At 39.5% G+C, this 26237-nt stretch overlaps 1 protein-coding gene across 1 annotated transcript; it reads right to left on the reverse strand.

Annotated features, from left to right (window-relative positions):
• Positions 1-969: 969 nt before the first annotated feature.
• Positions 970-25384, reverse strand: kpna3 (karyopherin alpha 3 (importin alpha 4)). Its single transcript, XM_042494753.1, has 17 exons — positions 25234-25384; positions 19709-19753; positions 14011-14100; positions 10795-10824; positions 10629-10681; positions 10425-10520; positions 8004-8089; positions 6614-6700; positions 6351-6520; positions 5984-6028; positions 5745-5876; positions 5138-5266; positions 3653-3757; positions 3271-3342; positions 2804-2966; positions 2103-2197; positions 970-1999 (listed from the first exon to the last, which is right to left on the reverse strand). Exons 1-17 carry the CDS (start codon positions 25300-25302, stop codon positions 1901-1903), a joined length of 1566 nt encoding a protein of 521 aa, XP_042350687.1. The 5' UTR covers positions 25303-25384; the 3' UTR covers positions 970-1900.
• Positions 25385-26237: the final 853 nt, after the last annotated feature.

The following is a 26237-nucleotide window of genomic DNA, read 5'->3' on the forward strand; positions in this document are numbered from 1 at the left end:
ATAAAGTCTTCGAGACCCGGGTTTGGGTTCAAAGTTTGACGCCCTTTGAACCCGCACCCGCAACTGGGACATGGGACGGCACATTTTTAAACAGCCCGTCACCACTTAACGAAGCGAGAGAGAGAGAGAGAGAGAGAGAGAAAAAAAAACAATTCATCAGCATGTCATCACAATACATATGCAAGTCAAAAATAAAAACATTGAAACAGAAATACTGCTTCAAAAAAAAAAACAACAAAAAAAACCAAAAACCTCCCCAGCCATCTTTGACAGTAATCGTCCATCCAATGACTGTCAGCTGCAGCAGCTTTGTACAGGCTTTATGTAAATATATTCATATATTCATTAGACGGCAAAGGAGAGATACATATCACATTTTTTGTACAATTATTCAAATTGAGTGATGACATGTGACCTCTTCATCGAAAAAAAAAAAGTAGTTAAGTACTGTAATCAGGACCTGTACTCGTAATATAAGTCTAGTCTTCGATGAGCGTAGGTCCCTTTCTGCAGGCAGACATCAATATGCCTTCTCAGACGTGTGCATAAGACTGAAAAAAAGTAAAAACGGACATATGGAAGCTCCACAGACTCAACCGGAAGAAAACTAAAATATCTGAAGAGAGAATTTAAAAATAATTAAAATAAAGGTCAGATGAGCAATTTTTTTTTTTTTTTTGTTAACCTCCCCCCTCCCGAGCCTTTCTGAGTTTCACATTACAGGGGAGTCCCGATCAGCCGGATCACAGGACGTGACCCGAGCTTGTGCTGCACAAAGTGGATGTCCTGTAGGGGGGACAAACGCTACAGCTGACATGTTCCTCTTCTCTTTAGTCTCTGTGTCTTCACCCAAAGGTGCTTCCTCCCATGACAGGTAATCACATCTGTAAAAAAAAAAAAAAAAAAAAAAAAAAAAAAAAAAAAAAAAACTCTGTTGCCCTTCTGAAACAGAAGCAGGGGGTTTGCAGGTCTGTGTGTTTAAAAAAAAAAAAGAATTATGGCATTTTCTTCACATTTTTGATGATTTTTTTTTTCTTAAACAAATGTTAATTCAACAGAGGTCACGTTAAAAAAAGTGACGTTATTGAGTCAGAAGTCCCGTCAGTCAGTTTGCCACGGAGTCCTCTTTTTGCCTCGGAGCCCTTTCACCCCTCCACCTGCCCCTCCAGGGAGGGCAAGGGGGGTCCCGTGGTTAATCATGGCTTAGCTCTGGGATTAACTCTTTAAACTGGGTGAGAGAGGTTTTATTAGGGGTGCCCGGCCGTCGGGAATCTGTGTGACTAAATGTGTGTGTCAGTGTGCGTGCGCGTAGGTGAAGTAACACCAGAGGACAATCCAGGGGAGGGAAAGCACAAAATAAACCACAAACAAACAGCAGTATTTCTTCCCCGTAAGTGATATGATGGCTTCTAACAGAAGTATGCACACAAATCCTAAGTGTCAAAAAGTGTGTATGTAAGTGTGTTTGTGTCGGAAAATGTGCTTGTGTTTTTGCCTTTGTGAAGACTTGACATTTGGCAATTCAATCTTGCCACGGAGGCTTCTCCTTCCTTCTGGTTTTATTTTTGTGTGATATTTAGAAGCTCTGGCAGACAAAATCCTCCTGATGCAGGTTGCCAGGTAGTGACGGTGCCTGTTGAATTACCAGGACTTCTGTGTAGGGTTGCCGTGTTCAGTGAAGGATGACCATTTTTTAAAAAGAGAAAAAGAAAGAAAAAAAAAAAAAACACCCCGCAGTGCACAGGTGGGGCGGGTAAATCCTTCAGTGGTGAGTTTCCATGTTGAAGTGATGCTAGGTAAATCCTTCGGTACCAGGTTGCCAGGTTGGAGGAGAGATGGATGAATGTCTGGGGTGATTACAGAGTACCCGTGCAGCTGGTTGAACCAAACATCCTGGCTTTTAGAAATTAAACTCCTTCGTTTGCATGTTGGAAGCTGGATCAAAGTTGAAGGTCCCTCCTTGAGTGGTGTCGGGGATCAAGCTGGGATCTTCATCGATCTGAAATGGGAACACAGAGTGACATCACAGCCAAGGAAGACGTTGAGTGAGTAGAAAACACAAATTAAAGCCATGACATACAAACCACTGGTGATGAACTTACATCGTCTCCTGAAAAGTACTGATCAATAATCTCAAAGGCTAGTTTGTAGATATCCTCATTCTCATGCTGCTGCAGATTTTCTATCTTCTCCAAACCTGGAAAACACAATTTCTCCATTATTAACAACAGTAACACTGGGAACTGGCTTCTGCAGATAGGGTTGGGTACTGAAACCCTCTGTAAGACCGATACCTTCCAAACCCGATCATGACACAGACTACAGAGCCAGATTGTGTGTGGCCAAAAGAAAGAGTGTGTGTGACGGTGACGGTGAAGGTGAAGGTGCGGCAACCAGAGCAGAGCATACGGCTGGAGATATAGATGCTGTTTAACCGTGCGTTCACGTTCAAATTTGGCTTTGCAATAAAAAAATATTTCTTTAACAGCACTGACCGTCATTCTGTGCTTTATTTTCAAAAAGTACCCATTGGCACTGGTAGCTGTGAAAACTCATACAACACCCTAACCAACCCTCACTGCAGACACATTGTTCAATTATACAATGACACTAATAAAATACGTACTTTTGCCAGATAACAAGGCATGGAAAATAACACACCAATACGTCTTTAAAAAATGTAAAATAAACTGCACCAATGTGTCCAATAAATATAAAAAACATCTTTAATTTATAAGAGGATTAAAACAAGTAAAGAAAGCAGACTGAGGCGTGCTGCAAGGAAAACCAGCCAGATACAAACCTCCACACTCCTCTATGATCTCAGCGATGGTGCTGGCTTCGTCTCCCGCCATAATGAGGATATTCTTCAGGCCATCCAGGACGACCTGCACCACCTGGGAGTCCTTCACAGACAGCAGGTTACAGAACGGAGGGATGACATTCTGCTCCACCAGGTACTCCACCTATACAAACCCACACATACACACCACATTCATACTCGATTACAACACAGGCACATGGTTACAAGTGTGGAACACGTCCTCGTAATTTCACTTCAATCAGCACCGCCTAATTTCATATTCCAATAATGGGCTGTGCCTCTTGAAGAAAATTTTAGAATATTATAGATCTAAATCACATGCTAGGTATGGTTTTGGTAATTTAATTAAAAAATCATTAATGTCAAATAGAAAAATAAATCCCTCATAGCATTAAATGGACAATAAAAAAAAGCTCCAGATTTCTATATGATTGGTCCCAGCTCACCTGGTCTTTCCTCCCACTGATGGTGAGGTTACTGATGGCCCACGCTGCCTCCTTCTGTGTACCAAAGTCACCCTGTAGAGAGACAGGCTGTCACTGAGATGTGCACATAGCAGGTCTTCTCTAAAACAGCACAACGCCGAGGCGCACAGGAAGAATTAGGCCACATTTACACTTGGTGTTCAATTCGTTTTAATCAAAACTTGTTCTGTTTCTCTGGCTACAAAAAACAAAATGTGTCGATGCAACTGATAACACAGAATTAACGCCAACATTATGTTTCCAAATTTAGAGTCATATACCATCTGTTGAGAAAACTGAACACAAAGAATAGAGGATATAAAGCTTGAGGAATATAGTTTCTGTGTTTCCACTGTGCACAAACCTTAGCCAGTTGGTGAATGATCATAGGAATCAGTCCAGCTTCGATAACAGCTTGGACCTGCTGCTGGTTCCCAGCTGTAATGTTGGACAAGAACCAGACTGCTTCCTGCAAACAAACCAATCACAAATGTTCAAAACTGGTACTATGTCGTCCACACACAGACACAGAAATATTCCAAACCCCCTCCTGTGCATTTCTCTTCCTCTACATTAGCGTTTCTCACAGGGAGAGCAAACAGGGAATAAAGCTGATGGTTGGCTTTCCAAACAATAACCGTGTTATTCTCAAATTCCATCTGTCTTTTGTAGTTAGGCCCCGATCAGACAGCGTGTTTTTGCAGGAGGCACACCTGACTCCTTTATTTTGTTGAGGTGCTTTATGCAGCTTGCTGGGTCTATTTTTTAAATTGTTCCAAGGCAACCACTGAATCACCTGTACTTAGTTACTTAGCTTTGCCGCTATTTTTCTCTAACTCTGATTGACGATGAGAGGCTGTTCCAAAATAGTACGATGGCCACAGGGAAAAGGATATTGGTGTGGGTTATCAGACCCTCAGAAAATCACACCAAGTACCACCAGCTGGTCCAGGAGCTTCGCCTGGATGACGGTCGGTGCAAAGCTTATTTTAGGACAATGCATCAAGGACAGTTTAAATCTGCTGCCAACTGTCGGGCCCAACTACTGTTGGTAAATTATTAGAAACTAGCTAAAGCAACAATTTGTTCAGATATGTTTGGAATGAGTAGGGTGACGTTAAAAGTAAGTTAATGTTGGCTTCACACAAACCATGTACCTTACTATTAATTGGACTATGGGAAAAAACTATGGTGTCATGAGGCACCAGAGCTTTGTTTTTTTTTTTTTTCAGCTCAATGCATTTTGAGGCGCCGCTGCAAAAACACAAGGCACACAGAGCAGAAAAAAAGCAACGCAAAAGCTTGAGTGAAGCACTTTCTCTCACTGAGAAACATCACAAAAAGACGCCTCAGGCTGCTAAAACACTTTCTGTCTGATCGGGGCCTTTTTGTGCATATTGTCTATACACAGCACCTGGACATGGGTATGTTTTGATGAAGTTTTCACCAACTCCAGTCAGATGTTGCTACCTCTCAAAATGTTCAGATTTCACCATACGATTCACGATCGATGTGCTGATGTGCATCAGAGTCACAGACATCAACATATCACGTACACAAATTAGCAATAAAAAGTTTCTATTAAAAACTAATTAACAAAAACACCTATAAATGCTACTATGTGATCAAGTGAGTAAGCAAGGGAACACAGACAATAACAAATCTGCCCCAGATATATTATACTTCCTGACTGTGAAACAGATAGCGCTCAGAAATGTCATGAACTTCACTTGAGTTCACAAGTCTCAGACACGCCTCTCCTATTTCCATGCTAAAGCTGTAAGAAACTGGCAGACTTTCAAAATGCAAAAGAAAAACAACATGAAGGTTTAGACTTTGGTTGTGTTACCTTGTTGATCTTTTCTTTAGGGTGTGTGAGCAGGTTGGGGAAGTATGAGAGGACATCACAGTTGAGCACAACCTGTGTCTGCTCGTCTGTCCCTGTCACAATGTTACCCACTGCCCTCAGAGCTGCCGTCTGCAGTTTGGAAACAAAGAAGGGCGACAAAAACAAAAAATGACTGTGCTGATTCATTCTTTTTTTTAATTTCAATTTAAGTTTTTATCTATTTAAATGTAATCAAACAGACAATGTTATTATCTGTATTTGTACAACATCGAGAGGCCTGTGACAAATGCACATTTTTATAACAGCCAAAATAAACATTTAGCAGTTATAACCATACATTAGGATTGTCAATGACTTAACGTAGTCTGTCCATATAACATTTCCTTATTTATTTATTTACTTTAATACATCCCAGAGGTGGAGAAAAAATAGAATAAAATAAAAAAAAAATTTAATGCTTGTAGCAGTACAATAGACAATAAACAAAAAGTTTAGAATATTCCCTCAAGTTACCAACAAAGTGGAGTCTCAGAGGCCCGACATATCGTACTAATTCATTCATTCTAACCACAGACTAATGAATTTAATCAATAAAACAAAGTCTCACCTGAACTTTGACCTCCTGATGGCTGAGGAGAGGCACAAGAAATGGAACAACTCCAGAGTCGATGACCATTTGGATCTGCTCGTTGCCGCCGTCCGTCAGATAGGACAGAGCCCAAACTGTGTCTACTAGGATCTAAACACACACGAGAGTTGTAAGGCAGCGCAAAGCGGGTGATTTTTCTGCACTATCAAAAAACAGTAAACACACATTGACAATCAGCCTTCCACTCCGATACTTACATTTATATCGGTGTGATATATTAGCACACAGAGGGCGGGCAAAATCTGTGGGGAAGGAAAAGTAGGTTGTGAGTGGGCTGGTTGTAGGCAGAGAGTTGATCAGATGAAGGCAAAAAAAAATAAAAAATCACAGAGAGGAATAGCTGTCAAAACCAGACTTCAAATGCCACATAAAGAGCTTCATAGTTAGAAATTCCCCTGGGTGACACGGCTGATTTGGCGACTGAAAACGCGCAGCGAAAAACTCTGTGTGACTCAGCCAGCAGTGACAGAGTCAACTGCAGAGCAACACATCCATCTGTCTGGCACATGAAAGCCTGCACGCACGCACGCACGCACGCACGCACGCACGCACACACACACACACCTCTTGCACAGTTTCCATGGGTGGCGGTGGATCCTTGTTGCGGCAAAGGTTAACAATGACCCAGGTGACATTGCGGAGGAAGGTGATGGGGATTGATGGGTTGATGAAGGAAAGCAGCGGCTTGACCACGCCCAGGGAGATGACGTAATCCCTGCACTGTGGACCATCACCTGAGCAGGAAAAGTGGGGAAAAGGTCAACATACTGCTGAACAGTTACTTCCCCATAAGTGTGTACGAACTTCAATTAGAGGATGGTACTCACCTATAATGTTTCCTAAAGCCCATACAGCCTGTTCACATACGTTCTGGTGGGGAGAGTGTAGCAGCCGCAGGAACAGGGGCACTGCATCTGCACACAGACATACAGGAATCAAAAATTTGCACGAGGTAACGGATTGTGTAACTCGAGCGATTAGCTCTGTTGCCTGGTCACATTCAAAGCCAAATTACATAAACACACAAACCCACAACTGCTTCACAACAACAGCTTATCAAAAGTACAGGCATCAACTAAATGCTGACATTTTTTCGGGAATCCTGTTGGATTAGGGCTGGGGCCATTCGTCATTCATTCATGTGTTGATTTGCAAACATGCTTATAGTAAGCTGCATCTGTTCAAAACATGGTTTCCTCCTACAACTGTTATGCATGGACACCTAAAGCGAAAACCATCTCACAGAGCTTTGTCAAGACAGCACCGTCCTGTTTAATGTTTAACCCTACCCAAGCATATAGGATTATCAACACGGGGAATGTGTTTCTCTAATTGGACATTTAAACTTTCAGCGCAGTAGCAAACGTTATACCATGCGTCCTCGAATATTGTTATTTGTCCTTTAAATAATTTCCGTTAACTTTAACGACAATGCACAAGTAAGAAAATTTGTGTCACCGACTTTTCTAAGAGTCTGTGTGTCATTTCAGTTCTTTTCCTTGCCTAACACAGGAGCAATAATACAATTGCTAATGATGATCTAAACTGCATATTACTCTAATGACGGAATAAATCCATATATTATAACCATAACCCCTACTCACAAATTTGAGGTCCAGTATTTTTCTGATAAGGCATCTGAGACATAGGGTCTATTATTATTATCATTATTATTAAATATTATTATTGTCATTATTATCATTACTCTTATTTGGTGCTGTATGGATATAGTGACAGTTTCAGCAAATATGACAATACATTTTTTTATTTTATTATTTTAGAGACTACAGCTTTAAGAAAAGTTTGGTGGTGATTTGTCTTTCACATGTTAAAATATAATGTAACAAAATGCTGTATGTATAAGTATAAATTAGATATGCTTTGATTACAGCAGTTGCATTACTCAATCCGATTTAAGTAAAGTTATATTATTTCATCTTTAATTTTAATCTGTTTCCTTTTAAATTTAGCTTTATTTTAGATAAGAGAGAGACATTCCTCACTTTTTTTGTTACAGCCAGCTAATCACATGACTGCTGGTCATGGCTCTCTGATGTTTGGCTTCATTTCAAAATAAGAGTGCAATATTATCTAATAAAAACACAATCCAAAAAATGACTGACTGCCTTAATGAGTGAAAAAACAAATAAACAGGCTTGCTCTGTAGACTATAAACAAACAAAGACTGCAAGAAGACAGAATGTGGGGTCAACTTACCGGATTTAACCACAGCCTGAGTCTGTGCTGACGTCCCAGAGGCGATGTTGGTCAGAGCCCAAGCTGCCTCAAACTGAAGAGAGGGGCTGCAGGACACACAGCACAAACCAGTTAGGATTTAAAAAAAAACAAAAACAAACACAGTTACTGATATTAAGAAAGCTTATATAATTACATTGTTGAGTGGAACACAAAAAGGAGGAACAATAACAATGATAAATATTGATGTGAATACTTCCTGAATTCCCAGCTGCCACAGGATGCTTTTCAAGGCTATTTTTTTAATTTCCCCAAAACACTCAATACACTCAACTGTGTTTGGCCTTCAAGTACTTAAAGGGCTTTTTAGAGCAATACGCCTCAAATCTATTTTAATCAAGAGCTTGCTGCTCATCAGGTCATAGTAGAATTTTCCATAATTAGTTTCTTTAAAAATATATATTAATATTCACTTTAAAATCTATGTGAAATCCTGGCGAATCTGTGTCCTCGAGATTACATCCGACGCAGCATCAGAAGTCCTGATGTCGTGCTGTCTCGTCAACCGGTGCTGTGTAACTATCATGAAATAATTTCAACAAAATGATGCAACACAAAATATTAGAAATCACACAGACTCTAGTGATCCTCACACCACCACCCACCAGCCAAATGCTCGTAAATCTTGGCAAAGGGTGTTATGTCCGTCTACTCCACTAAATGTTTCATCAGACAACAGACCATGATCTGGATTTCCTACTGGTTTGTGAGGCTTTAGCTGGGATGTAGAACAGTGAACAGGGTGTGGTGTCCTTTGTGATGTAACCAGCTGCTGTGGTTGCCCGTGGACAGCATAGTTTTCAGTCCTTCACGCAATCACAGATTTAATTTTGAAGACCTCAGAAAAGACTTTTGTTCATTTTACATGGTGCTCATCCTCATGCTAGGGAGGCACGGATTTATTGGCTGTACTTGCCATCAGCCTTTCAGCGAGTAAGATGGCATTTACCAATGGCAGTGGCTGATTATCTGTTGTGCCGCATTAATTTTGGGCAGGCTCAAAAGCAGGGCGTAAGACTAACGGCATCCCAAGGACAAAAGAAAACTTGTTTGGGAGGAACAGAGATCTTCCATGGACCACGTTTGGGATTAAAGGACTCATTAAACTCACGTTGACGTGTCAGGGGACGCACCCTGTTGTTCCACTGATGATGCTGTTAGGGCTGTCCAAAATACCTTATTGTGGGCTCCAGAGCTTTGGCATTAATCAACAGCGAATAATCCAAACTTTGGTTGGTGGGAGCATGTTGTTAGATTGAATATGCGCTCATTCAAAGGAAGTGTAATAAACTATGACTAGCTTTAACCCTTTGAAACCTGAGTCAACTGGTTTGATGTCTTATAGAAAAAATAAGGAAAAAATGACCAACTCCGTAAGAACTGTCCCACAAATTGCAAGAAATTAGTAAAAGTTGACGAGGGAAATTACCCAAAAATTAGTTAAAAAGGTGGGAGAATTATTGGAAAATTATCAAAAACTGGGGAAAAATGTTTGGAAAACTATATCTAAAATAATTATAAATATGTATTTACAATTATGTAACCCAAAAAACATGAAAAATGAGTCATTTTCTTGGCTTTTTTTTTGCTTATTTTCAGGTAATTTTCTTATAACTTTTTACCATTTCTTGCTACTTTTTGGGCCATGTGTTGTGAAGTTGCTCACTGCCTTTTTCCCATGTTTTTGAAAGAAATAATTTTTCTCAGATTTCAAAGGGTTAAAAATTTAACAAAACAAACAAAAATAAAAAAACATCGATATCTCCCCAGAATTTCACCATCAGTGCCTCCATACTTCATGCTGTGCATTGCGTTTGCACCTCATTATGTCATTAAGCTGAGCTGGCTTTCTGCCATAATGCCATGGCAACATATTAGACAATTATGTTCTCTTGATGTCTGTACATGGGCTGTGCTGCATTACGGCATTTGCATCTCAGAAATTGCACAATAGTTCAATGAATGCTGGTGCTCCATGTTACCACAACACTATCTGTTCTTTGTTGCCATGGTAAAATCCTTACAACCTCTTCCTTACAAGTTCCTCGAGCCCAGCTATTCACTCTCACCCCTCAGCGAACACAAGGTCCTGGGAATTTGGGAAGTCCGAGACACAGGAATGCTGTTATATTTGGCTTGGCCTGGACCAAGAAGACCAGCCAACTGCCCTGCGCGCCTCCACACACTCTCACGCGTGGACACAGTGGGATACGCACACACGCGTGCACACAAAGCCTTCATTGCGGCAAATACTTGGTGCAGCAGCGTCCAGTAATCCATCACAGTAGTCTGCGGTGTTAACAGCTAGAACACTCAGTTCATCGCGTCACAGAGAAAAAAAACGCTGAAGATAAACACAAACTGTTTTGGAGTAAGACTTACTTGTCATCCCGTTCCAGGCATTTGACTAAAATGGGCAGGATCCCAGACTTTATCAAGTCATCAATGGGAGGGTTTCTGTCACTTGAGAGCAGTTTTCTGATAAAGGACAGAAGAAATAATCTCAAGACCTTAAAGTGCAAAAAAAGAAAAAAACACAGAAAAAAAAAACAGCTGGTGTCTGCATGCGTTTTGTCCGTCACTCACCTGGCCGCCTGTACAGCACTGAGCTGGATGACCGCATTATCACTGGTAGCATTCTGCAGTGACAAGGAGGGAAGGCCCTTATAAATTTTAGCAAAGCATAATCAAACAGTACAGCAGCTAATGCTGGTTCATCAAAGAAAGAGAAATGTTTAATGACTGATCTCACCTGTAAGATGGCATCAAGCGTAACATTTTGCTGCACAAAGAGAAATGTAGAGGAATATTAGCAGGGGCACTACCATCAAATGTAAACAACACCATCACTCAACAGCTTTTTGCAATCATGTGACTGTTATGACTTGCTATATATATATATATATGTATGTGTGTATGTATGTATGTATGTATGTATGTATGTATATAGATTTTTTTCTTTATTAGGTGACGCGGGCATAAAACAAGTAAAGGGCATTACAAAGACAATAGAAAAATAGAAATGCATGGCAAAATAGCATGCTGATATTTTCCCAGAAGTTCACAACACATTTTCAGGGGAGCTCATGTGTTATTAAGAGGAGCAGAGCTCCCCCTGGCTCTCCTGTAGATCGCATCCTGGTTATAAGTTAACATTTTGTATCTCATGCTGCTCAGATGTCATTTTTACAATGTTACATGTAAGGTGTGGATTCAAGTTATGAAAAACACGAGCAGATGCTCTAAATGCATTTGCAGCATAACTTAAAAAAACGCAGCCTTGATTAACACCACTTTACATAATATGTAAAATTTATGCAAATGTGTTTTTTGTTTACAAGTCTGTATTGAGATTTTAGCAGCTTGCCCCACTGACCCTTGGTGTCTAACATGAAAAATTAGAGATGCAGAATACGCAAAAGGATTGGTGGCTTTCGATGGAAACTGATGAGGAATTCAAAATGTGCTGCGCCCTCTTTTTTCCTTTAAGTGTCTTTGTTTGACTCTGGACATCAAAATGGCTTAAAGAATACAGCAGTGTTTCCCCTTTAATCGTACAGTCCTGACAGGGTTCCCACTCCAATGGGAAACCAACCAGGCCAAAGAAAATATTTTAATAATGCCAGAAATAATCCCAAATATTCAAGTGTTTCTCTGTTATTCAATGTACTACAAAGAACTGTGTGTTGTTAGCTGCAGCTGTGAAGCACCGTGACTCCGTGAACAAGGCAAGTGTCTGTGGTCAGTTTACATGTCCGTAATAAGAGCAGCACAGTTGAGTGTCTGCTATCCAAACTGCTAAAGTCAGTTGAACAGGTGATGTAAAGATAACGTTGTTGGTAGGCTCCTGGTTACAAACAGGCTTGGAAGTGACTGAAACGCTAACCTGCTGGCAGATTCTGTGTTTCAAAGTTTCCAGCAGAGCCAGACCAGGTAATATTTGGTTAAATCAGATCAGTGAGACTATTTTGCCCTCATGAAAACCATGAAAACTTAACTCCTGCCATTTGCTCCTAGTGTAAACTAACAATGAGAACCAGCTTTAAAACTAACATATTTCTTTTTAAATAAGTGCTGTGGATCTAATTCATGCCAATGTGATGAGTGATTAATGTGGATTTCAAAAGGTAACTCATAAATATTTGGAAAAGTAGGCTAATTGTGTAATATTTAAAGAAACTTAAAAGTTTTAAATTTGAGAATGGCACAGTAGGGAATGGTAGGTGGTGGAATGAGTGCTAAGTTGTGTTATATCTCTACTGTACTGGCTCTAAAATTCAAAGACATCACTTTAACAAATAACGCCAGTATCAGCTTTCAATCACAGCCCCCCTGAGACTATGACAATGCTTCTGTGTCAAAACTAACATCAGGACGTAATAACATTGGATGAATGAGCTTTGACGTGTGGCGGCACAGTCATTCAGTTTTTGATCAGATCTCATTTCCTTTCTCACTACAGCTGCTGCTGTGGGCCACAAATTTAGACAGCAATTTCAATGTGTGATTAAAATGCATAGATTGGCTCGCCCTGCAGGCCATTCCTCATCATGTCATTAATCTACTGAAAGAATATTGTCAGATGTAAATGGCTTTGGAGATAAATACATCTTTGGCAGCGTACTGCAACACTGCCCACATACGGCATGTTAGATTATGTAGAGAAACTTGATGTTATAGCAGCAAAAGATGGATTTTTGCCATTTTAATAAAAATTATAACCACAGACTTTAGCAAACTCTAATTTAATACGTACTCTACTGTAAAAAAAAAAGAAAAATGAAAATCCTTCATCAGATAGGAAGAATTGGAGGGTTGAAAAGGTTATAAAGTTGATTTACTTCAAATGCTGATAAAAACCCCAATGAACACTTTATGTTATTTCAGTAAAGCCTACATTTGGTTTGCCTTGAGAGAGAAAAAAAGCTCTTTCATTTTTTCATTTGATTCGATGTGGTAAATTTAGGTAAGTATTAATGGTTCTCTCTCCTGATCTGCGCAATGTTAAATTCAGTAAATTATTCAAAAAATAAAAAAAAATAGATGTTCCCAATTATTTTCAAAATTCAGAGTGCAATGTCAGATAAAAAATATTCATGATGTCAATCCTTCCTCCCTCATTTTTAAGACTTTTGAAAGATCGATTTCAAGCTTTTTAAGGATCAGCGGCAACCCTGCTCACAACTTCTTGACTTAAGTTTTTTATTTGCTTTCCTCACTTCTATTTCTCTTCTAGTGCACTGAACGCAACTGACAATTAGAGTGATTCCTCTCACCAAAGGGCTTTGCCATCTCTGACGCTGACTCAACATGCTGAATCAGCCAAGAAACGGCAAAACCGACTAGTTCCGACACAACCGGGCACACCCCAAATATAATCAATGGGTTGGTGTGTCAAAGCCCTAACAGAAAATTACAAAATAAACTCACCAAACCAGCCATCCAGTCGCTGTTGTGGAGCCTCCAAACATATCTCACTGACCAGGTGGAGTTTACAGAGTTCTCACTGACATTTACAATTAAATGACAACTGTGAAATGACTGAAAGCTCCAAAACAGCCACTAAATAAGCACGTGGTAAGACTTGTTTAGTCAGCTTTCCAGGATCAAGAATGAACTTTCCGTCTCACCTGAGGAGAAAATGTTTCTTGTAACTTGAATGAGTTGGCTTTTTTACGTTTAAAATGGTAAGCATAACTAACAGACAATAATAACATGAAAACGTAATGATATTTAACTTGCACTTTAAATGCTTTTATTTGGGGGGGGGGGGGCATCCAGTTAAAAGCAATCTTTCCCCAAAGAAATATTTTATTCTTATTGGTGCTGTTCAGCTACTTTTTCCAACGTTAATCACACACAGTTTGATTCAAATACACTGCCCACTTGGTTTTAACCCTTCTGACCCGTTACCCAGACAGTCCAGTCTCACTACGTCTCTCCCACATACGCACACACCCACACTTACTCCTTTGAAGTCTGAGTCGACATCAGAGTCCTCCAGACTCTCCTCCTGCGGGACATTTCTCTTCTTCAGTAGATGTTCGTCTCGTTTGTTCTGACAAGAGGAAAAAAGACAGAAAAGCAATGAAGGGAGGAGATGAAAGTGTTCATTAATGCATTCATGAATTCTTAAAGTGACTGAGAATCTAGGCCTACCCCCCCCAAAAAAAACAATTCCTCTTTGCCAAACTTTCACTTTCTGGAGTGGAGCCTACATATTAGAAAGCCCATCCTCAGTGGGTACGTCAGAGAAAAAAACTGCCTGCAGGCGAGTTCACAAAGCAAACACACACTCATCTTTGAAGGACACTGAACCTTAACCCTCTAACCCGCCCTACACACTCTGCAGCGCTGCGGCACACATTCATTCAGCGGGGAAATACAAAGACACACATGCACATACAGACAGGAAGAAAGAGCCACACATCCCATCAATTTACAGGGCATGTGAGTCAGTGGTAGGAGGAGATTCCCTTGCCCTACATTCCTGTGCATCATGCTGATGTGCGTCACTGATGACTAATCAGCTAGTGCAGTGCCTCTTGCTGCTCTGATCCAACTAAAAGGAATGTGCTAGACTTGAGACCACCTCAGTATTTCATAGCGATGACGTTCTATGTTCTAACACCCATGGCTGTGCCAGCGTTCTCCAAACGTCTGCTGATGTCTGTGCTGCTGTATGTGCCTGTTTACCAATATTTCTCAGACATTCTCTGAAACCACAATGCTTAAAAGCCCTGTGCTTTCTGTACCAAGAAATGTCTTTGCAAGTGAGTCCGTCCATGATTTTATATGATGTTTGCCTGCTTTCATTTTTTGACGGTATCACTTGTGCTGTGTTGTGTTGCCAAAAACAGAGAAAAAAGTTCAGTTCAATTTCAGAAAAACAGCAGTGCGCTTAACTTCAAAATGTATTTTGCAGCGTCAAAAAGGTGTGTGGTAGAGGTGAGAATCAAAGACTGATAATATGTAAGATGTTTTGGGTTTTTTTGCAGAAATATGTTCTTGTCCACATTTGCTAAAAATAACTAAGTCAAGTCAAGTTTTTCTTTCTGATTTCAATCCCAATCTATTTGCTAGCACCCAGTTCCTAGAAACCAGAGGGGACCTTCCTCTTCCACAACCTACATATGTCTCTCTTCTTTCAGTGACAAGGAACAACTTTGAATTATATGACTGAACCAATAAAGATAAGACTCGTGGGCAAAATTGACCAGTGAGGTAATAGATGAAGCCATCTAAAATAATAAATTAATATGTGGTGAATCTTCATGCTTAGAGGAACACCACTCCGCAGTTTGGATTTAGTAGATACTGACTGTGTTAGTGCTGCATTTGTCAGGTATGAATCCCACAGAAAATACTTCATTAGGACAAAAAAGTGACAGTGATGACCTGTCTTTCTGTTGTCAAACTGGCAAAACTTGTGACTGGACCGTTGCCAAGAAACACATACACAGTCCTACACACTAACTCGCTACTTTGTGTAGGTCTACATGTTACCGCAGGCCAGCTGCTCATCGTGTACATGTTTCAATTTACTGTGCAGCCAGTAACATAAGATTCAGGTCTCTTTGGTGGCATGTGTGATACTGAGGAGTTAACAGTTTGATCAGACAGTACCACTGAAACATTGGATGACATCATATAAGCACATCTGGAGGTTAGCAGTTAATTTTCCAGGTTTCTTTCCTCCATTTTGTCCTCCTCTGATTACCACTCATCAGTTACCTCAAAAGCCATTAGCCATTTGCCTTTATTTGATCGGACAGGGGTTGGAATCAAACCCGGGCAGCTACCAGGCTAATAATAATAATAATAATAATAATAAGTATTGATTTCAAAGAAGTTAGGGATGTTGCAAGACAGATTTCAACAGGGAGACCGTTCCAAAGTTTTTTGGGGCCCTGACAGCAAAAGCACAGTCTCATTCAGTTGTAAGTGTCGACTGAGAGACTGTTAGTGGGTTTTTTGGATTAACTGTCGATATAATCAACAGTTTAGAACAGCACTAATGTGGAGACAGTTCACATGGATTTGAATAATGCCTTTATGATCAGGTTTTAACTGGTTAACCCGATTTCTCTTCGCTCGTTTAAACACCATATCTGAAATAAGATCATAACCAGAAAAAGCCTCATGAACTGGTTATTCGTGTCCATGTAACCAGCATTCATTTAATGCCTCTAGTCGAATCAAATTACTTGGTCAGAACAAACTCTTGTGTAAGCGGATGCAAAAAACTCTTAACCCAGCTTAGATGTAAGCGATCTAATCGTCCATCGCAAGCCCAAATCATCTCCCAACTGTGGGTGAAAATAAAAATAACCTCAGACCCAACAGTAAGTTAAAAAAAGTGCGTGACAGAACTGTTTACACAACACAAAACAAAGAACACAAAGACGGCGCTACACTTTTAAAAGCTTTTAATACTCAGCTGTGGTTAAACTGTATTCAAACCATTAAGACCCATAATTTCATTGAGGATGAAGACAGTGTGTCTTATTCCAATAATATCCAACATGATAGACAACACTGCAATACACAACTAGAATCCAGGAACTAAGACTGATTTCAAGCAGCGTCTTGAGGATCTGATGACTGTCTACGACAATTAACTCCCATTTCCGAGCAAGTTTTTGTTCACAGTTCTAACCAGAAAATGCATTTGCATCTTCGAGAAATATCCCACTAGGCACTGTCACAGTGTCAGAGTGAGTGTCAGTGAAACAGCTCTGAAGTGCTGAAGGCTCAACAGTCTCTGGAGACTGGTTTGCATACATAAATCATGATTACACTCAACAAAATTACAGTAATATCAGACTTAACTTTTACTTTGAGGGTGAGTTTTAACATTCGTATAAACTGCAAAACTGTCTTAAACTTTTGCTGCTACAAAAACAATGTTGATGTTTGATCAGGTTATAGCTCAGCAACTGCACATGACCCAACAGTAGCATATTTGCAGAGATGAAAAAAAAAACTACCAACAGATAAAGAGCCCTGTGCAGGATGTCAGCATGGTTGTATCTGAGTGCAATCAAGAGAAAATGATGCCAGCATAACCTCAGAGGGTTCATCACAAGATGCAGAATGCCTTGTCGGTCTCAAGTATAGAAAAGGTTACATTTTGTCGTGGATATCTTAATGGTTTCTTATACACTGAACAAAAGCCGGCCATACCGGATGGATGAGGAATTATGTGTGCAGAAAAATGTTATTCAAAGTGTACCACATCTTCTGTGAAACATGGTGGTGATGGTGTTAATACGTGGGTATATATGGCTATAGCTAAAACTGAATGCATCAAATCTCTTTGAACAATGTCGTCATAAAGCAACGGCAGCACAATGATCCGTGTATATACAAAGTAACCCCTTACACTGACATCAATCCAACTGACTGTGGGTTTCTCTTAGGCCTGCACAATACGCAAAAAAAGCAATTATTTTGACAGATATTGCAACAAGTTTCAGTACAAAATGGCAATTTCTGCATTTTATTTTTGCAGAAAAATCTACATAAAAATGATGGTCATGTGATTTTTATTGGATCTAAGCAAGCATGTTCCCTTGTGTCTCGAATACAGTTTGTAGGTAGGTGCATCTCTGTATCTCAGGTTTCCAAGGGTTAATTTTGTAGCCCGTGGTTCACTTACTAAAGATCAGAATGAAGGCAAATATCCCCTGCAACATGCAAGAAATAAAGTCACCTGTGTCTTGTGCTGCCTTTGGGTCACATTGGGCGATCAGCTGATGTAAAGGTTAACACCTTCAAATTAACGTGTAAAGCTGCCATTTTTATTTCACAGTCCTGGTTTTATTTTAAATGACAAATATATGTAATATGTACAAACTGCACATTTTACAATGCCTATTAAAAGTATATTGTTTATGTTTGGCTTCAACACTCCACACAGACACTTCATCAACAATTTGGTAGCTCCCCTTTCCTTTCAGTCCCATCACCGTACTGGAACAGCGGGAATGCAACAAATCAACAACAAACACAGTAGCCTGGCAACAAAAACTGATCCTGGCCCAACTTGTGTTGCAGTGCAACAACATTCAGCAACATACTGTGCTGGCCAAAATGAATATACGCCAGGTAGCATACTTTGTACCCTGTTTGTGCTAGTTCAACTATTCAGCTGTAAATTCTTTAAATAACCTAATTTTCCCCTGTTTTCATAAGAATGCCCAAAAAAAGGTTCCTTTCCACTACTAAATACAGGTGTCTGTTTGAAGGGATCTTGATTATTTATGGACCAACTGGGGGGGGGGGGGGGGGGGGGGGGGGTATTTCGGGGTGTTATTAACGACTGCGGGGGGAAGAAATTCACACGTTTGCCACCAAACATAACTTATAATACATTTGAAGTATAGAAGGAAAACAAAAATGTATGACTTGCAAAAGTACTCATGACAAATGCTTTGTCAGTTGCAAGAAAGAGTAATAGTTGGTAAAATGTGAGCCACTTCCTGTAGGACTTGAGCAATATTTTTGATACTAATGATCAATGAAATGGCGAGCTTCGCCAAGTGCAATGAACCTTAATGTCCAACTCTGTTATACTTATTTGCCATTAAGCTTTTTTTCTAACCATTTTGTACAGACTGTATGGCTATAATCAGCCAAAGAAAATCTTAGTTGACAGTAATTCTACTCACTCTTCAACCAATCCATTGTTTGATGGGGGAAAAAATATGCATGTTATCTCTAGATTAGCTGAATCAGCCACAGAGCACTAAGTGCTGGTAGCTGTGCGTCAACCAACATTTTTCTTTCTGTCACAGAGTTCAACGTTAACTCAACGCAGGGCTGAAGTGAAAGATATGTGTGATCTCAACAGCAATATTATTCAAAAATAAACTTTGGTTAAAACGCCGCATTTGTCATTGCTACCATTCGTCCAATCACAGCGGAGAAGGGGGACGGACGAATTCCACAAAGACCAGCCATCACAGAGGACAAATCCAAGCGCTGAACAACAATTGCCCTTTTCAGCTGAGAAAAGACACACTTTTCTGGACACATGGCCTCATTAAAGTAACCCCAGGGATTCTCCAACCATTGAGAAAAAGGTTGTACTAAAGAGAATATCGACCAACCAATAGACCAACCCACCAGAAGGTGACAACCCTGGTGCTTCCTAGTGGCTCTCAACATACAAGAGACCTGCTTATTTTCTGTCTGAACTCAACCTGAGCCCATTTATAACAACAGTGTAGTAACAGTCATTTGTGACACAATCTCCTACTAAATGTTAAGCACAGCCCAAATAAACTATCATATAACATACATATTAAATAGAGACTGCATAACATTTCCCCTCATCAATGAGAGACAGTCGGGATGGATTGACGGCAAGGAAGCCCATACATTATGCATGACGTCACACTGACTACAAAGTCAGCATTAAAAATAAAGAAACCAAAACAGGGAAATTGGAGCAAACCCGAACCAATTTCCACTCGGGGGAATTTGAGTATTACAGCTTGGCCTGGCCAAAATCTGGGTCCGGGAAGAGAATCAAAGCTCGAAGTCAAACTCCATTGGTCTTGATTCTGAGTTAGATGTATAATATTTTGACTGAGGACTGGTGTGTGTGTATGTGTGTGTGTTTGTGTGTGTGTGTAGACAGATGGTGCATCTTTTCTCACCTTTCTCAACTCAACTGTCACCTCATTTCGATGTCTTCTCATAGTCTGTAACAAAGAAGCAAAAAGAAAGACAGCACATGAGAAACCATTTGACATTTTTGAGAAACTCTATTTACTGCAGAGAAAAAAACATTTCAGCCTTTTACATGGGTAACAAAATTGTCTAATAAACCCCAAAATATCATAAGCAACGGATATCAAATTATATGTTTTCCATTAGTTTACAAGCCTAATTAATCAGTCGTTTTATTTCAGGATCTCATAACCATCAAAATGACAAAACTTAAACAACAGGGGGCTCGTAAATGATTCATTTTTTCCAATTTAAACAAAAGACTGTGACCGAATACTAAGAACACCGACATATTTCTGGGGAAGAGACTTAAAAAACAGCCCAAGTGAGGACAGACTGTCTGTCGGGTTTGCAGTTCATCCCGAACAGTTTGAGATGGTCTAAGATCTTGTGACTGTTTGAAGAGGTTCATGTTGCCTTCCTAAATAGCATCTTACGTAATCTGGGACAGTCATAACTCAGGAGACTGCGGAGCAAAGAGGTGTCTCCCAACCACTGCAAAACAACAATAATGCCACTATACTGACCCAAACAAAAATGTCCCTTACGCAGATGATCTAAATATAAAAGGCAGGTCTGGGTGTTAAAAGAAATGAACGAAATGAATGAAGTGCAACTTAATACACTTAAATTTGCTCAATTTGCCAAATTCTGTCTTAATTCTGTTGGTTGTTGTACCCAAAATATTAACCATTTTTTAAAGGATCGGTGTGTAAGATTTAAGGGGATTTATCTGCAAAAATGGAATACAATATAAGTATTTTGTCTTTAGTGTATAATCACCTGAAAATAAGAACAGTTTTGTTCTCCTTAGAATGAGCCGTTTATGTCTACACAGAGAGCGTTTCTGGCCCAGAACGATCAAACCACACACTAGCTCCAGATACAGCCATTTGTGCCGGCCAGTGACATAAGCACAACTGCAATGAGCAGCGCTGGAGTTAGACTGTAATGTGAAATTGTTTTATTCTGTGTTTCTAGTGGTTTAAACCACCAGATTTGTTTGTTTTGGGGAGAAAGAGACCGGTGTGAACAACTCGGCTTTTAGCAAAAACCTCCTAAACATATGGATCTTAGGTTATCATAGTAAAAAAGGAAATTCACATTAGCATGTGTTGGACTAGCAGCCAGCAGCGATATGCCAAAATGCATTGAAAATTTTGAAAACATTGAAAAACTGAGACTACTTTGGCTTTTGATCGGTTTAAATCCTCAGGTCTGTTAGTTTCAGAAAGAAAGAGACCCTTTACGGATTGTTTTTTGGCGTTCTTGCCTTAATTTGACAGTATATAATGTAAGCGTGAAAGGGGGAGAGAGGGGATGACATGCGGCAAAGAGCTGGAAACGAACCCTCAGTTGACATGGCAAGGACTGTGCCTTTGCACATGGGGCGCTCGCACTATCTACTGTGCTACCGGGCACCTCTTACTGAGAGAAGCTTTAGCTAGTTGCAATCTACAATTCACTGCTAGACACCAACAAATCCCCCTAAATTTTACAAACTCCACTTTAAAACAAAGCATATATGCCTGCAAAGACTCAATCGCTTGAGCTCATCGAGGCACTGCAAATACTAAATAAACAAACACTAAATGAAACAAGCAATTCTGCAAGGCAAAAAAAGATATGCTATTTCAGGGTAAAAATGCTTGAGCAACATAAGCCATTAAAGCATTCTATATGCTATCCCGGCAAACAAAGAAGATTATGACCTGCAGCATGTGAGTTTTACTGCTTTGCGATTCAAAGCTGCTCCTGATGATGTCAGAAATGAAGAGCAATCTGTTATGCCTGACCTAAATAAATAAAACCCAAACTGGCGGTTTCTCCCCTCCTGTAGTCTGAGTCATCCATTTAGCAAAACTCAAATTCATGCAGAGGCTCTTAAGGGGACCCAGGTCAGACATCCAAGATGCCTGAAATAGCATCAGGAATGCACTTGGCAAAGTCCGCCTGTCATAGTAGCCATGTGCTTGTCACATTGACTCCAAAGTTTCAAAACAACCACCTATGGGGCATCTATCTGTGCTTTGGGGCTTTTGAGGGTAAAAAAGCACCCTGGCAGATTTTGAGGGGCCATTATCAGACATATCTTTGTTTGTGTTTTTATAGTTAAACCTCAGAGAGTTGAGTTTTGGTAAAACACATATGTATGTGATGTACATAACCAAACCAAGCCTTCATATTTGTTACTTTGACGTCCTCCGTTGGTCTGATACTGTTGGCCTCTCTCATCTTGGCGTGTCTGAACACAGCCTCTGCCAAATGGTACGGTCATCATGTCAATGGGCATTACAGACAAATGCCGTCACGCAGATTTATAATTAGACTTGTTAGATGAATGATGCTGCATTACCTAACATTTACACTGTTCATTTGAAAGTCGGATACTTGGTATACCGGTGGCAATTTCTAGAATATGTAAACTGTCACTAAGATAACCTCTACTGTGCTTCACATTTAAGTTCTTAATTTCAAAAGCAAAATTAAGGTGTTGCTGTAGCATGAAGACAAAAAAGTAAAAATAAATAAAGAAGCAAAAAATAGGGGAAAAAGGACAATGAATGCATTAAGAGATAATCCATATAAAAGAGCAATTAAAGACAAAGTTATTAGAAAAAGTGACACTGTATGATTAATAACAGCAGGTCTTATTCAAGTAAATACTGTACACAAGAATAATAAAGTATGTATACTGGAATTGACCTCTTCCTCAATGGGTTTCTTTCTCAAGTCGCTGCTGAAAAATGACATGCCCAAAGTTAAAAGACTATTTCTCTGCAACAACAAGGTCTCTGTGAATAGTTTTGGTTTCCAGTTAAATGTAAATTTGGGAGATTTACTGTGTAGGTATAAGCATAAGTATGGAAGAAATAAGACAGAATAAATAAAAGCTTTCTTTCTTGCCTCACAAAACTTTTGAAATTAGGTAGCCTGTGTCCAAAACCCTCCAGCAAACCACACTACAACATCTGAACATTACCTGTGCATAGAACAATGCTATTAAAGTAAAGTAAAACATAACTTTGATACAGAAATGTTTAGGCTAAATATTCAAATTGGCCTTTTTAGGTAAATTTGGCTCCCCGGTAAGTGACAAACTCGTTTGATGTCACTGTAAGTATTAAATCCATCTAAAAATAAAAGGTTGGGCATAACTTCAAAAGATCAATTAATCAGACGTCTATACATGTTCCTATGGCTCTGTAATGTAGAGAAAATAAAATATCATGATATTTTGACCAAATACCTCAATATCGATATTGTGATGATATTAGAATTGACTGCTGATTCTTTCGCAAAAACATTTACACAATAAGACTTTTGCTAAATAATCATTAGTATTGTGGATTAATGATTAAGTGAGTAAAAGCAAATAGAATATGGCCATAACAATCTGGTAAATTTAGAAAATTACATCACTTTACTCTAATTCAGCCTGCTAAATTAGAAAGAGGCAACACTTACAATATTACAATATTCAACATCTCATCGGATGGTACTTGTCATTGTGTGTAGGTGTTATAATATTTCTACATGTTACTGTATATCTTCTATCTTTTTATTGTAGTTGTCGATTGAAACTTTTTCTTAAGCTGCTGTCTTGGCCAGGTCTCCCTTGAAGAAGAGATTGTTGATCTCAATGTAACAGACCTTGTTAAAAATGGGTGAAATAAATAAAAACGGATATGTAGTCTCGTATTACAATATCAATATAATATCGATAAATTTCCCAAGCCCTACCAATTCCCAGTCATAGAAAAGCATAATAAACGGTCAAAATGACCAACAAGTAATGACAGGTATCTGTATATGGCAAATAGAAATTTCTGATGTAGTAAGACAGTATAACAAATTAACATATATCAGCATAATAGCACAGGATAGTATGCATTATAACATACAGTATACGGTGCAATATTTTATATATAACATATAAGAAATTTGTGAGATAACATTAGACCTAGTTATTGATAGTAATGCTGGCTCACCATTATCCCAGTCTAATGCACCTATTTTTCACTGAATAATACCATAATAGTAGCTAAGAATAAGAATAATAGAATAGTACCATAATAAATAGTCAGAAAAACAGTTTAGTAATGATACTTGTCAGAATTGATGTAGTAAAACAGAAATATACAATGTGGTAAGACAGCATACAACATTTATATAGACTAGTATGATATAGCATATTATGAGGTATAATAGTTAATATAAGTTGCATATATATATAGACAGTTACACCAATTATTAATAGCAATGGTGGCTCAGCCATATCCCAATCTAATACAACCATTTCTCACTAAATGTCTCTGATCAAACAATTAATTCACGGCCTTCAATTGTCAATACATTGGCCGTTTTTTTTTTATTGGTTTTACATCAGAGTAGACTGTTAATCAATAACATCTCTATATGTTCACATACACAGAAAACCATAATAGCTAGTCAGAAAAACCTCTAGTGTAATGACACTTGCCTGTATTAATATAGCAAAACAGAAACATACGACGTGGTAGGACAATATAACATATTAATACAGATCAGTGCGACATGTAATAACACTATAAGTTATAATATTAAAATAAGTTGCAATGCTATATTCATGACATAACGTTAGATCAAGTTATTAATAGTAATGCTAACTCAACGTTATCCGGTCTTATGCACCAATTTCTCGCTGTTGGACTCTAATCAAGCAATAAATACATCACCTTTTATTGTATAAGTTAGCAATACATTTGCCGTTTTCTACATGAAGCAGACGGTAAAACTAAGGTCATTGCATCATTACCTTTCAGCTGACTGTTTAGTGGCTTAGCCAGCAGCTCAGTTTAGCTCACCTGGCTTTAGCTCTCTGCTTGACAGCGTTAGCAGGCTAACAAGGAGGGGCAATGTTTGGTTAGGGTGGATGTGGACCGGCCGTATAAGTCAACCTAAAACGATGTTTTACTAATATCGACAAATGTATGTGACGTTCGCAAGTTAGCACTGGTGATATTTGGTGTCAGCTAGCTTTAAAATATACCAAATGTCAAGATTACGGAGCCGGCCGGGCCCAGCCTCTCCTGCGACCGGTGTCCAACTAGCTAGCTAGCTGGCAGTGACAGCTACACCGCCTGCCCTTAATTCCCCCGTTTCCTACGGTACAACTGTGATGTTACTTACACTTTACAAATATTAACTACTGAATATTAGTAGGTCACGGTTGTTAACTACACAATAATCACACAAACGCTTAATTAAACGGGGAAATCACCGTTAAAAAGATAGGCCAGGAAGCACTTTTGATGGCGAACTCTTCATGTTAGCTAGCTAGCTACCTTAGCTTGCTGGCTGGCAGCTGCAGCCGGGGCCAGGCTCCCCAACGAGGCCCAAAGTCTATCGTTATATACGCAAAACTAACTCGATTCATGTTATTAACACTCGCGTTTATGTGTCAGCTCACCTCGACATCACGACCCTTGTTTTTAAAGCTCTTGATGCGGTGGTTTTCCAAGCCGGCGTTTTCTGCCATGGCTGTATGGGGTTTAGCTGATACTCCGGCTGTCGGGATCTCCTCCGTGAAAGACGAGAAACGGCAGCTCCTGTGCTGCTGCTGGTCCGGAGAGGGGGAGGAGGAGGAGGACGTAACAGATCGCAGAGTGAGGGGAGGAGTTAATGCATGCCTCCTGCATGGGCTGCCCTGGTTTCCACGGCTGCCTCGACGCAGTAACGATCAATACAGCTTCGATTTAGGGACTGTTCTTTATTTATCAGAGGAGGGGGCGGCTTTTGTGTGACCCTTTTTGTTTTATCCTTCCCAAAGCTACAAATATTTTTCATAGAGCCTCCCTCAGTGACTTGCAGAAAATGAATGACCCTCCCTGCACCATAAATTAGTTAAGATTTTTTTTTTTTTTAATCTTAACCCTTTCATGTTTGAAAGGTTAAAAGTTTAAGACTTGTCCTTCATGCTTTTAAATGAGACATGTAGAGTAAAAGGGCTTTTGATTAAATGTAACTATTTTAAGCTTAGATTATGTCATGTTTCTTCTCTGTTGAACATTCATCCCTCATTTTGTTTTCAAGGACTGTTGGAAAATCCAACAATAATAGTTTTTGGCGATGAAAAATGGTGTAATGGAGCGTCCCAGGAATGAGTCCTAAAACCCGGTGATGAGTAAGCCTTTCCTCCCTCACAGGTGCCCCGACTCAAAATCAGTGAGTTTTTGGTTAGATGCCTGAAATAAAGTCTGTGGTAAACAAAAGCTTAAGAGACTTTCACCTTTTGCTCTATGACATTAAATACTTTGAACCCTGAATCTTTAGTGTGTTTTAAAAAAGATGATTGCTGACAAGTAGCTAAACGAGACTACAGAGCGCCATCCCGCTAAGCGGGGCTGAGCATGACTTTACGATCTCGGTGTGGTTACATTAAGTCACGCAACTGGGGTTCAAGGTTTTTTTAAG

The sequence above is a fragment of the Plectropomus leopardus genome, chromosome 10, assembly GCF_008729295.1.
Source record: "Plectropomus leopardus isolate mb chromosome 10, YSFRI_Pleo_2.0, whole genome shotgun sequence".
In the NCBI taxonomy this organism is placed as follows: Eukaryota; Metazoa; Chordata; class Actinopteri; order Perciformes; family Serranidae; genus Plectropomus; species Plectropomus leopardus.